At 39.5% G+C, this 14,099-nt stretch overlaps 1 protein-coding gene across 4 annotated transcripts in view; it reads right to left on the bottom strand.

Moving 5' to 3' along the window:
• Positions 1 to 1,123: 1,123 nt before the first annotated feature.
• Positions 1,124 to 14,099, bottom strand: part of SCN8A (sodium voltage-gated channel alpha subunit 8) — a 124,099-nt gene continuing 111,123 nt past the window's right edge. For all 4 annotated transcript variants that reach the window (XM_075265874.1, XM_075265871.1, XM_075265872.1 and 1 more), the window contains 6 exons: positions 9,840 to 10,124; positions 9,264 to 9,317; positions 7,381 to 7,518; positions 5,529 to 5,633; positions 4,054 to 4,324; positions 1,124 to 3,888 (listed from right to left, as the gene is read on the bottom strand). In XM_075265874.1, coding sequence (XP_075121975.1) covers positions 2,741 to 3,888; positions 4,054 to 4,324; positions 5,529 to 5,633; positions 7,381 to 7,518; positions 9,264 to 9,317; positions 9,840 to 10,124 — 2,001 coding nt within the window. In that variant the 3' untranslated portion in view covers positions 1,124 to 2,740. The remainder of the gene's footprint in view (positions 3,889 to 4,053; positions 4,325 to 5,528; positions 5,634 to 7,380; positions 7,519 to 9,263; positions 9,318 to 9,839; positions 10,125 to 14,099) is intronic.

Raw genomic sequence — 14,099 nt, 5'->3', positions numbered from 1 at the left:
AATAATTTGCTAACAATATTTCAATTTCTAGATAGATAGATAGATATTTCTATATACACACAAAATGATAAAAAGAAACCATCCGCAAAGACTGTAAAATGTAGCGTTGTGATGTCACCAGCCTCAGAAATCTGTCGCAAGTGGCTATATAAAACATCTTGGCTTTGTCACAGCATAAATCGATTTAGAGGAACGTTAGCCAAATGTTGCATAGAAGTGGTCAGAATTTATTGCACACTGGAATGAGAAAAGACGACTCGTGTTCGTGTTGTCACTTCAGGGATATACATTTCAAGCTAAAGCGTCTGGCATCGTACAAAAAGAAATAGAAAATAAAACATGAAGATGACAATGGCATACGCCAGAAGCCATTCTATTTAATTTGTCATTTTTGTTTGTATTTACATAAAAAAACCATGTCAATAAAATAATGATATTTTACAGCATTTATAGTATCCTCTTAAAAAGTTGAACCACACTTTTCAGCTTCTTGTGCTGTTTACAACATAGCCTGTACATATGTATGGCATTGGTTTATTATAATACATCCTATTGTAGCTGTAAATGGAAAAAAAATGCTATATCAAGTTATAAATCGTTCCTTCGTCTAGATCCCTTTTCCATGCTAACCAGCTTCACTTAGGCCACTGCTTTGGAAATTGAGTTCCGCTTGGCACAGAGGTAATGATTTTTCGGTGAAATACAATACAATGGAGAACTTAGTTATGGTCTGATACCAAATGGCAATGGACGACATGACATCTCATGCATTCTGCGAGTCGGTTAAATATCAGGAATTATTTTTGGTCCACACCAAGAATGTCCTTCTTCATATCCTACGTTTGACGCCAAAAACTCCTTAGCAGCATCAGCTAGTAAACAGAATACAGCATGCGTTTTTTTTCCTTTTTTTTTTTTTTTTGTTTTTTTTTGCATAATGTTACTGCAGCACCAGCGAGGTGTCCTCTCCGAAAACATGAAACGGAAACGAAAATTTGAAATGACATTTCTCTTCCAAAAAAAAAAAGGCTGAAAGGACAAAAATTCTTAAGAAAACAAACAAACCCCAAACGTATTATGGACTTGTTCAGTCTCAAACATTCCTGTACATACGGATCAATGCGAACAACAGGTGAGAAAGGCTTACACAATTGGCAGCAAAAGTGTCTCAGTGCAGTACCGGTGGGGGGTGCATTTTTTTTGTTTTTTTGTTTGTTAATGCACAGCGAGACTTTACTAAGTAAAAGCCGTCATAACTTGCATTCACGCTAAAATTCAATGGCCGCTCTTGCCATGGTGACGATGGTAACAGATCATTATTTATTAAAAAATAAAAGAAATGCTGTGACAAAAACAGTGATCAAACATGCCATATAAAGTGCTAAGCCGTGAAATGTCCCAAGGGAAACAAAATGACCTTCTTCGCCAACCCTGCCCGTCTCCTGCAAAGCCGCCTGCACCGATTATTACCCAATGCAAGCTGACTTACTCCTGCCACCTAAAGGCTTCTCTAAATATTGCAGCTTTTTTTTTTTTGCTACTGCTAAATATATGCCCTTTGTAGAATGGAGACTAAAAACATTGCAAAATACAAAAAGCAGAATTTCATAAGCCCTAGATTTTGGTTTACAGTGACATAGTATTAGAAGCTATAGTCTTGTCGTTTTTTTTTTTAATGTTTTTTTTTTTTAACTATTAATATTACCCCAGGAAAGGAAACCTCAAGCAGCAACTAGTAGTTCTCATTTGTATGTCATATGTGCAAAAAGTGACGTCATTTTTGAAAGAATTTTAATAAACATACACAAATCGTTCTGTCTTGCTTTAATCCCTAGCCATGACGTGTAAAAGATTTGGTAAATATTGGTGAAGGGTATATATATACTAGGTTGCCTCCAGATACAGTGTTCAGTATTCAGTGGTGTGCCTCAAACTTATGGCTTGGCCACTGCAGTGGACAGAGTACTGATGTTCTTGTGTTTTATGAGTCTTCATGCATGATTCCTGATCACAGCATGCCATCATGCAAGTCATTTCTATGCATTGAACGAGCACAATTTATTTAATTTTTTTTTTTTTTTTGGAATCGGCCTGAGCAAATGCCCCTCAGCCCGAAGAGTAACCTGATTTTCCCATCTCCCGAATCACATGAAGCCCGTGTAGAAAAATTATGCAGATATATGAAATAAACTGTGACAATTATGCAGCATGGGCATAATGCTTAGGGTTTTTTTATAATTTTTTTTTTTTTTTAGCCAGATTTTTTTTGTCTTTTTTTTTTTCTTTTTTGTCCTGTTTTTGCTGCTTGACTAATGTAACGATGCAAATATAGTTTTGCATGAATAATCAAACCCCTAAGTGGTGCTTTTTTTTTGATTTTCATAATAATAATAATAATAATCATAATAATAATAATAATCATAATATGAGAAAATAAACTCCATTTGGCTGATCTGGAATTGGACTATTCCTTACAGCTCTGGTTGTTTCTCCTAAGTTGCATTGATTGATGGGAGACATGCAGTATCCACCTGCCCAACAATATAACATCCTCGTAATAGTCTTTTAACCAGGTGGGTGCGTCACTGCCATACAGTAAAATGCAACAATGTCACAATAAGCAGATTGTTTGGTATTGATCTTTAGGTAATTGTCTCCATAGCTGATCTGCATTGATATATTTATTAAATTTGTAAACAATCTTTGCTTGCAAATTTGAAATGTTAACAATTTTTTTTTTTCAACACTTGGATTCCCTGACATATTTTTGTTTTTTCGCTCTCTCTCTAATCGCTTCTTGCATTCTTTCTTGTTTTTCCTTTTCAGGTTTAGTTACACTGTCATATGATGGCAGCGATGCCGTAGAAGGGGTGCCTTCTTTCCTGTCCATATTTGCTCCTCCGTTCTCCATTTTGGTAGAAGAAGGCTTTCTACAAACAAATCCTCGTTTTGATAAATGGCGTCTGTACGCCTGCTGAATAACAACAGCTGATACCTCCTCTTGTTTGCGCCTAAGCGTAGTGGTGATCGGCTCGTAAGACATTTTGGAAGGGTTGGAAGCTACAAAGCGCTCTTCCATCTGCTGCCGCAATATATCGAGCTCGCCGCTCTCTCCAAGTACACGTTTGGTGAAGGCAAAGAGGATGTCCAGACAATGAATTCTGTCACCGCTCACCATAGGCAAATCCATGGCAATTAGTTCTATAGTGTTTGGCTTGGGGACTCTTAGCGGATGCTCCAAAGCATCTGCAAAATCTGAAAGTTTGCTGAACTGGATGAACTGAGTGGCATCGGGGTCAAATTTCTCCCAAATTTCGTAAAAAGTTTCAAAATCATCCTCACTTAAAGGATCTGCGCTCTCTTCCGTCGCCACGCTAAAATTTTCTAGGATAATAGCAATGTACATGTTCACCACTATGAGAAAGGATATGATTATATAACTGACAAAGAAAAATATCCCTACGGAGGGGTTTCCACAGTCGCCTTGCATCGGGCTTCCGGGGTTCTCTTTTTTAGGATCGCAATCCGGGGGACGGTTTAAGATGGGCAACAACAAGCCATCCCAGCCTGCAGAGGTAGTAATCATAAATAAGCAGATCATGCTATTGCCAAAGGTCTCAAAGTTGAACATGTCATCTATCCCTGCTTCTTTCTTGACATAGGCAAAGTTAGACATTCCAAATATGGAAAAAATGAACATAACTAGAAACAAAAGCAGGCCGATATTAAATAAGGCCGGCAATGACATCATTAAGGCAAAAAGCAGGGTTCGTATTCCTTTGGCTCCTTTGATTAAGCGAAGTATACGGCCAATACGAGCCAAGCGGATGACTCTGAAGAGTGTTGGGGAGACAAAGTATTTTTCAATCAAATCAGCCAGGAACATACCTGTGGGGAAGATGATCAGAATGAAAACATAATACAAACACAACAAGGAAAAAAACCGAAAAAGTTTATAAATTGTAAAAAATAAAACAATTAATGTGAATACGCATTTGTGTTGTTTGGCCCCACAAAAACAAGCACATGTAGGGGAAATAAATGAAAACTTACCAACAATCGAAAGAATTACTACAACAAAGTCAAATATGTTCCATCCGATGGTGAAGTAGTAATGCCGCAAGGCACACAGTTTCAATGCACACTCCATGGTAAAAAAGCAAATAAAAACTAAATTAACCCAGTACAGGACATTCTCTTTGTATTTGCTCTGATCATCTGTTTCCACCATCATGGTGACCATGTTGAGACAAATGAGAATCATAATGATAATATCAAATGCTTGCTGTGTGATCAAATCAAAGATGGCACCTTGGAATTTATTCTGTTGGGAAAATGGAAAGAGGGAAAAATTAGGTTAACAAGAGATGAGTCAATCCGTATGTTAGTCCTTTCTGCTCTTCAATATATATATATATAAAAATAAAAAAAAAACAGATAGACAGATAGATAGAATTGGATTGGATTAGGTCAATTTCTATTTAAAGGGATCTTATCATTAAATTCACATTTTTTCTCGATCACACGTAGGAATAGCCTTAAGAAAGGCTATTCTTCTCCTACCTTTAGTTGTCTTCTCCGTGCTGCCATTCGGTAGAACTCCCGGTTTTCATCTGTATGCAAATGAGTTCTCTCGCAGCACTGGGGACGGGCCCCAGCGCTCAAACAGCACTGGGGGTGTCCCCAATGCTGCAAGAGAAATCTCCAGGACCGCCTCCTTCAGGAACGGCCTCTCTGTGTGTCTTCTTCCGGAGTTGGGTTCAAACTTCTACGCATGCGCAGTTGGCTCTGCCGGCGGGCCTCGGGCAGAGCTGACTGCGCATGCCTGCCTGATGTAAAAGCGGCCATCTTTTTGTGGCCGCTTACACAGTAACCTGGGGTAAGCAGCCACAAAAAAATGGCCCGCGCGCATGTGCAGTTGGCTCTGCCCAAGTCCCGATGGCAGAGCCAACTGTGCAAGTTTGAATCCAGCTCCGGAAGAAGACGCACAGAGAGGCCGTTCCTGAAGAAGATGGAGGCGGCGCTGGAGATTTCTCTTGAAGCATTGGGGACACCCCCAGTGCTGTTTGAGCACTGGGACCCGTCCCCAGTGCTGCGAGAGAACTCATTTGCATACAGACGAAAGCCGGGATTTCTACCGAATGGCGGCGCGGAGAAGACATTTAAAGGTAGGAGAAGAATAGCCTTTCTTAAGGCTATTCCTACGTATGATTAAGAAAAAATGTGATTTTAATGATAGAATCTCTTTAACATCAAACATCCATGTTTAATTACAAATCAACTGTTAATCCAAGATAATAAAGAAGTACAATGCTAATATTTTCAACAACGTATAACACACTGTTGGCACCTAATGGTCTCCACTGACCTATTATTGGGTTTCACTGTGGTGTGGATATATAGTAGTGTGCATGGTGCTATTTTTTCAGGATGAAATCTACAATGGAGACTACAAATTGAGCCTCAAACACAAATGTCGTAATATCAACGTCAACTACAACAAAGTAGCAAAAGTGCAATTGTCTTACCAATGGTCTAGGGATAGGTTTTTGTGGTTTCTTGGAGCCCAATTTTTTCATAGCATTGTAATATTTTTTCTGTTCCTCTGTCATGAAGATATCCTGACCTCCAAAGTGAAGGGGAAAACACAAAATTGGTTACAATCTGCATAAATATGAAAATGTTCTCTTTATCACTATTCACCTTGGAAAAGAAGTTTCATAAGAGATCATTTTTCACTTTAGTACAGTAACTTAGATATTTTTTGATATTTATCTCACATTTCTATGTAATGAGTAAAGAGGAGAACGTCATCTTTTGATAGATAATGTACAAAGATCATATATGTGCAGTACGGTGTAGTAGAAAAGGTACTTTGTGGAAACTGAAACTTTGAGTTGGAATTGTGCCATTTAATGGTATTCTATTCTGAAGCTTTGTCATCGTGGTTCAATATTTTGTGCCCCCATATTCCCCTCAAATATCAATACACGCTGTATGCCCCAGGGGAGACGGTGAGCCAACCCATTGGACATGTATAAACACCGATTGTATACAAGTTGTGTCACCTGAAATACACAGAAAACTTGGAAAATATTTGTTTGTGTATTTTGGGACTACTTGCTAAGGCTTATGTACAGACTAGCATATATACTCGTGTATAAGCCAACCCGAATATAAGCCGAGGCCCCTAATTTTACCACAAAAAACTGGGAAAACTTATTGACTCGAGTATAAGCCGAGGGGGGGGAATGCAGCAGCTACTGGAAAATTTCAAAAATTAAAATGGTCGTAGTTTTTTGGTGCAGTAGATGCTGGGGAAGGGGAGGGGGTGTTTTGGTTGTCTGTCTGCCCCTTCCCTGAGCTTGAGGACTGTTTTTTCTTCCCCCACTTGGAATTCAGTCTGGCTGAGTATGGGGTATCTGCAGTGCTCCTATTAACCCCTTCCCGTCGGAACAGGAGCACTGCAGATCCCCTATATACAGTAGACCGGGCACTTTCAGACACAGGGATACCTAATGTGTTTGTGTTTCACAGTCATTTTCTACTTTTGTTAGTATTCTAGGGAAAGGAGTGATTTAGAACTTTTATTTTTTTTAAATCTTTTTTTTTGCACTATTTTATGGGAGATTCTATACATTAATATTGTAGCTGGTCATAGATCCCCCCTCCAGCTGACTCGACTATAAGCCGAGGGGGTTTTTTTCAGCACAAAAACTGGGCTGAAAAATTCGGCTTATACTCGAGTATATACGGTAGTTCTTTTTCAGAGATAAATATACAAGAAAAAATAAAAAAATCCAGGAACTACTGCGAGTTCAGTTAAGGCCCTACCCAACTATCCAAGCAAAGAGTATAAACGTTCACACACGTAGGCCAGACTGTTTAGCCTACCGGGTTGGCTTAGTATTGAGTACACACAGCATATACTGCAGGGCTACCTATCTGAATCATATATTAAAACTTTGAGGCACAAGATGTTATCCCAGGGTGACCAAAGTTTGAGAATTACCGACCACCAATGGGTACACCAATTTACATACCCTAAAGTGCAGTATCTTCTATACAAGGGAATATACGAAGAAATGGAAATTCATGGAGCTGGGCTCTCCTGGTGGGAAACTACCTAGTAAAACAATACTAATGGCTTCAAAATATTCTGTTTAAATGCTACTGAACGTGTTATAACGGGGATTATTTTCATAAGCCCCCAAAGGAGCCCTGGGGTGGCTGCCGAGATTTCCTATAATCCATAGTACCAGCTGCTATACCTTACTATACCACATGTAAACAAGACTAATGTACATATGAATAGTCTGCAATTTTATGAGTTATATACTTATTTATTCATTCATTCATTCATTTCTCAAAAATACTTATCTTTTTCTTTTGTTGATTGAAGTTGTCAATAATGACACCAATAAATAAATTTAGGGTAAAAAAAGAGCCAAAGATGATAAAAATGACAAAATAAATGTACATATAAATGTTGTCTTCATATTTTGGCTGTTCGGTGACCTAAAACATAAAATTATTATATTATTGTAACATGAAGTACTAAACCAAATTACACTGAATAAATTATATTACTATTGCTGTCATTCATTCTTTGTTTACTACCTGTGGATAAAAATCAGTCCATGGTCATGTGATGTACACAGGTGCACAGCTCGTTATAGTCACAACACAATAATCAGACATCTTCCTGGTAATGAGCTGTGCACCTGTGTGTTCATCACATGACCATGGACCTTACATCACATGACCATGGACTGATTTTTATCCACCTGCTCGGCTTGACTGGCTGAGCCCTGTGCACCCACGCTGCTCCCTGCTAGATGCCTTGACTTTGCATTACCCTGGGGAGCTTTACTTAAAGAGGTTATCCAGGCAAATGTTTTATATTTTATATAGGCTGGGGGTAGGTAAAATAAAAAAAATCATACACATAATCGGTGCCCTCCCAGCACGGTCTGGTCCTGCTGCTCCTGCGTCTTCTCAAAGTGAAACTGTTCACTCTCCATGAAGTACTGATCCTTTCTGCTAAAGCCTCTGATTGGCCTCAGCAGTCACATGACCGGACCGCACTGCGAGGCCCCGGAGCCCCGGGGAAAGGTCTAATTTTTTTAAAATGTTTTTCATCTTCTCCAGCCTATTTAATAAATGTATTGTCCAATTTTATTTGGACAAGCCCTTTAACACCTTTCCGACATCCGCCAAACTTGTACGGCAGATGCCAGGTGTTTAAACACAACGGTCGCTCGGGAACTAGGTGGCCGCCATCCCCGCTGGGTGTCTGCTGTTTTATACAGCAGACACCCAGCTCTAATGCCTGCGATTGATGCCCGAATCGATCGTGGGCATTAACCCATCTGGCGCCTTGGTCAAAGATAACTGAGGTGCCATTTTTCCGGTGGCGCTCATACTCCGCCATTTTCCCGGCAAGCTCCGGGGCCAGGATCCCATTGTCATTCAATGGATTCTATTGCAGGCTTGTCTGTGCTCAAGTGAAAAACATATATTGCAAATAACATATTAATTAGACCATACAAGGAGGAATAAAGACTCAACCTACAAAATTGCAGGCATAATAGTAATACTGGTTGCCCCACCCTGATTGGCAAAATGGGCGTTGGGGCGCGGTACTGCGGATGGTATAACGTATCACCTTTTTTTCTGCATGTTATAGTTATATAGTTACAGATTATTTTGTCTGCTGTTATTTGTACTTGTATTCTAGACGCTAACGTGTTCTGATGACTAGAAGCCTTCCTATTATAGTATATGGGCAGTTCTCTGAGATACTTGAGATAACATATCCATATCTACTTTCTTGTTCAGTGTTCACCTTTTTTTTCCGACAGTTTTTAACATAATTGATATTCAATAGAGATGAGCAAATAGTATTCAAAACTATAGTTTCGAACACCTTGCCCCATAGGAATGAATGGAAGCGCTTAACCCTTTGCTGTTCGGCCGCTTCCATTCATTCCTATGGGGTGAGGTATTCGAAACTATAGTTTCGAATACTATTCGCTCATCTCTAATATTCAATAAAGACGTATTATGTTCATTTTTATTAGTAGGTTTCTTGTTAATTTATTAGGATTGAATACATACAAGGAGGAAGCAATACTGCAAAAGTCCAACATAACATATATTCATAGTTAAATAAAACTTAGGCTAGTCATTGAAGGGAACCTATTGTACCCTAGTGAATGTTTCTGAGGTTTTAATCATTTTCTAAAGACAATGATACTTACCCTTCTGGAGTCTACTGCAGCGTACATAATATCCATCCATCCTTTAAATGTAGCCTAAGTAAAATAAAAAAATATTGTGACATATGTATTTCTCGCACATATAGACTGTCAAACATGATGAGATATATAGAACATGCTGCTGGGGACCAGACTTTACACTCCTATGGGTTACATTTATTGTATATTACACAACATACAAAAGGACACACAAAAAGAAGTACTGAAATACAAAATGCATGCAGTATTTGTATGTATTGCAGTATTTGTATGTATTGCAGTATTTGTATGTATTGCAGTATTTGTATGTATTACAGTATTTGTATGTATTGCAGTATTTGTATGTATTGCTGTATTTGTATGTATTGCTGTATTTGTATGTATTGCAGTATTTGTATGTGTTGCTGTATTTGTATGTATTGCAGTATTTGTATGTATTGCAGTATTTGTATGTATTGCTGTATTTGTATGTATTGCAGTATTTGTATGTATTGCTGAATTTGTATGTATTGCAGTATTTGTATAGGTGGGTTAGTTCTAACTATAAAAAGACAATATTGACATAAAGATGAAGCTTACAACTTGAAGCAATGCAAGGTATCCAGCCCCAACGTTGTCAAAGTTGATTTTCACATTTTTCCATCTGACTTCTGTGTAGTTTTGGTATATCAGATTCTCACATTCGGACTGGTTGTTTACGTCTTCTATTAAGAATCTGTCTTCTGCCGTCTCATTAAAGCAGTAGTAGTATTTGCCAGCAAACAGGTTGACCCCCATGATACTGAAAATCAGCCAGAATATAAGGCAGACCAGCAATACATTCATAATGGAAGGAATTGCACCAACCAAAGCGTTGACTACAACCTGCATTGGAAGGAGAGAACAACACTGTAGTAAAGCAAAGTCAGTTTTGTATCAGATCAGATCTTACATGGGAATGGTTAGAATTAAAGGCCACCTCCAGCTATACATTATTCCATCAGTATGCTGTGTAGAATAGAATAGGTGACTATTAGATCATCTAATATTGCCAAAGCACTAACACAAAATGTGGTCTATATTTGTTTTATTGATGGATATTTTTGGATATCACTACTTAGTAAGAAAGCAAATAAGGCAAAGACGAAACTTAATATGCAGCATACACCATTGTATACACCATATGCTGCATTGTATAATAGGTGTGTGACTTTGGTATCAGTGGCCTTTAGAGGGACATTCCCAAATATTGGCAAAACATCATCAGAACGCAAAAGTGGACAGTGTCCATACAGAGCGCATTGGTGACTATGCAGGTTATATATGCCTCAGGCAGCTGGCTGAGCATGCATGTAATGCAAGCTCAAGTTGTAAAAAGCCATATTCCCTCCTCTGATTCACAAAGAGTTTTTCGATCACACCAAGGTATTACAAAGAATATTTAACCAGCAGAGATCTTTTGCTACCGTTACACTAAATGCATGTATTCAGTATTAAAAGCAGAGTGGAATAAGCCAAGAAGGACGGAATTGAAAGTGTATTCATCGTACGCCTTCTTCTAGTATATAGAGATATGATGTACATAAGCAGGTGAGTGACTTCTCAAGTATTTACTCTGCTGATCCTAAGATACATTATGAATTATCATCATTCCTTATTCACAGCTGAACATGCAGGACATATATCACTACTGATCTGTACTGATGTGACTGTGATGCTGGAGCTAAATAGAGGCTTTCCATCATGTTGCGATAGAAAGCTCCTATATATCTGCAGCATAAGCCTGTGTTACTTCTCTTATTTCCTGCACTTCTTACTCGCTCCTCCTACAGACATCTGCAATCTGACTCTTGTCACCTGCAGTCTGTCTCAAGACCGAGGAAGAATTGTAGCAGCCTGACAAGAGCAGAAATAGGCATTACTCTCTGCTAAGATACATTACAATGTTTCTTACAAGTGCTTGAACTATTCATCTACACATTTTTTGTTGAAATGACAGTAGTTATTGAATGATCCGATACCTTCCAGCATTCCCTAAACCTTAAGAGAACATATGATGGCGTGTGTCTATTAACAAGCTGATGGCGGTAGCAACCAGCAAAAACGTAACTAAAAACTGGCTGAAAAACACAATGTAACTCAGGAGCAGTAAGGGCCCCTTCACACAGCGTAAGCGCTCGGCTCATTCCGAGTCGTACACGCGAGCACTTCTAAACACTTCCCATTCACTTCAATGGAAGTGTGCGTAAAGCCGGCTGTATGAGCGCTCCCAATTGAAGTGAATGGGAAGTGTTTAGAAGCGCTCGCATGTACGGCTCGGAATGATCCGAGCGCTTACGCCGTGTGAAGGGGCCCTAAGTAACACAACCTAGTTACGTAGTTACTCAACCTTCACATTAATTTTGTACATACTTCATCTATAAAATGGTGCCCTAAGGTTACTCAACACTGGGAGACATCCTTTACCTGGGATTATATTTATAAGGTTACTATTTAGCTTACAGATCTGGAGCTATACATTTCAATACTCATATTAGTACATGACCCAACCACTATGCTCACGCCTTTGACATCCATCTGGCACATAGCAGTGGCACGCCTATCAGCAATGGTGCAGTACACTGGAAACTAACAAACTTGTCATACAAATTAGATGTTGGGCAAAGGCTCTTACAGCCAACAGCTATCACCTCCGACTCTGGTTCACATCTGCGTTCGGAATACCGAATGCATTAAAAAGCGGTGAGCAATGAAACTACATGGACCCCATAGATTATAATGGGGTCTGTGTGTTTCCTGCGCGATGTCTGTATGAATCATGTGGAGAGAAAAGTCCTGCTAGAAGTAGTTTTCTCCCCGCATGATTCGTGTGGACACTGAAAACACTTCGACCCCGTTATAATCTATGGGGTCCGTGTGGTTACATTGCTCACCGCTTTTTAATGCGTTTGGTATTCCGTACTGCATCTGATGTATGGCCAGCTGTATTACTTCTATAATGCTGTTGATGAATCCTTACCATTGCCGTCACCACGGATCATGTTGGCATTAGAAACATTCCACTCTGCGTTTAATGAAATTACTATAACTCACATTTGACATATCTTTCTACCGTCCAGATTTGTCATCTGTAGGGCGCCACGACAAGAGGGAACATGGCTTTCATGTGACTTTTTGCATTGGCAGTTAGTATATTGCATGCATGTTTCATTGCATTAATATCGCATAGAAAACAAACTGAAAAAGACATGGTAGTTCTTTCTGAGAATAAGTTAACATGAAGCTGGGAACACAAAGAACTACAGAACATGTAATGATTCAAAGCTTGCACTTCACATGCTTTCTATCATTAAATGTGCCCATTCTTATTAACCTCTGCGCTAGATACAAATATCATAAGGATAATGGGGTGGTGGAGCAGGTATGGTTTTCACATGAAGTAGTTCTCGCTATTTCATTGCACTCATAAAAAAATCACATTTCAACTTGAACTACAAGATGGTACTTGGTTAACTATCATTAAAGGAGTTGTATCACAAATTACACTTATCCTCTATCCCCAAAACAGAGGGGGTCTGATCACTGGGACCAACGATCAGGAAAGATGGGACCCACAAGTTCCCCTGAATGGTCCATGTGATTGAAGCGCTGGTACGAACGTGTGGCTATGGCTCCATTTTCTTAGGACTACTAGACAGAAGTGACAATTGTGGAACAACCCCTTTAAAAGCACTGGAAGAAAGTCTGGCTCCTCAGAGATATCCCTAATAACACCCTGCTATTTCTAGTTTCTTGTATTGTTTGCATCGCTTAAGCAAGAGCTGAAGCATTGCCGCTATTTTTATTCTATTTTACAAGTATAGCAGAGATTGAGGTCACTCTTCATACAACCTTCTAATGAAGTCAACTACATTATTTAAGAAATACCAACCATCGATGTTGCTACAGCCACAAAATGATGGGATTGAAAAACTTGATTGCCGAGGTGCACATATACCCCTTAGAAGTCTGTGCTGGGCCATTATTCTGTTATTCCTCAAAGGGGAATGTATGAATGACATGACAACTGGATACTGCCATTCGCCTTGTGATAAGGTGACAGCGAGCCACTTTGCTTTGGTCTGGGTATTTAGATAAACAGCTACAGCTCTGCCATCATCCATTGTAAAAAAAAATCCCATTAAATGTATTGCAAAGTAGATAAATTGCCTACCTGGCACCCATTTTTAATCTTTTGGCACCCTTGCTCCAATTCCCAGTTCTCACTTAATTTATGTAAAATGTCCACCAGCTTCTCAGGCTACTGTATGCACACTTTGCTTTGATAGTTGGAGATACTCTTCCTGCTCTGAGCTAGTCCATCCAAGGGCAGGGGGAGTATCGCAGACTATGTACACAGTGCTCAGGTATAGTAGTCTCAGACAATCCCCCCGCACTATGATAGACCTACTGAGAGTGAGGGAGTGTCTCAGACTATGTACCCAGTGCTCAGGTATAGTAGTCTCAGACAATCCCCCCGCACTATGATAGACCTACTGAGAGTGAGGGAGTGTCTCAGACTATGTACCCAGTGCTCAGGTATAGTAGTCTCAGACAATCCCCCCGCACTATGATAGTCTGAGACACTCCCTCACTCTCAGTTGGTCTATGTACACAGTGCTTAGGTATAGTACTCTCAGACAATCCCCCCGCACTATGATAGACCTACTGAGAGTGAGGGAGTGTTTCAGACTATGTACACAGTGCTCAGGTATAGTAGTCTCAGACAATCCCCCCCGCACTATGATAGACCTACTGAGAGTGAGGGAGTGTCTCAGACTATGTACACAGTGCTTAGGTATAGTACTCTCAGACAATCCC

This window comes from Leptodactylus fuscus, chromosome 2, assembly GCF_031893055.1.
Source record: "Leptodactylus fuscus isolate aLepFus1 chromosome 2, aLepFus1.hap2, whole genome shotgun sequence".
Classification (NCBI taxonomy): domain Eukaryota; kingdom Metazoa; phylum Chordata; class Amphibia; order Anura; family Leptodactylidae; genus Leptodactylus; species Leptodactylus fuscus.
Note: the sequence above shows the minus strand (reverse complement) of the source record. Positions and strands in the feature narration are given on the sequence as shown.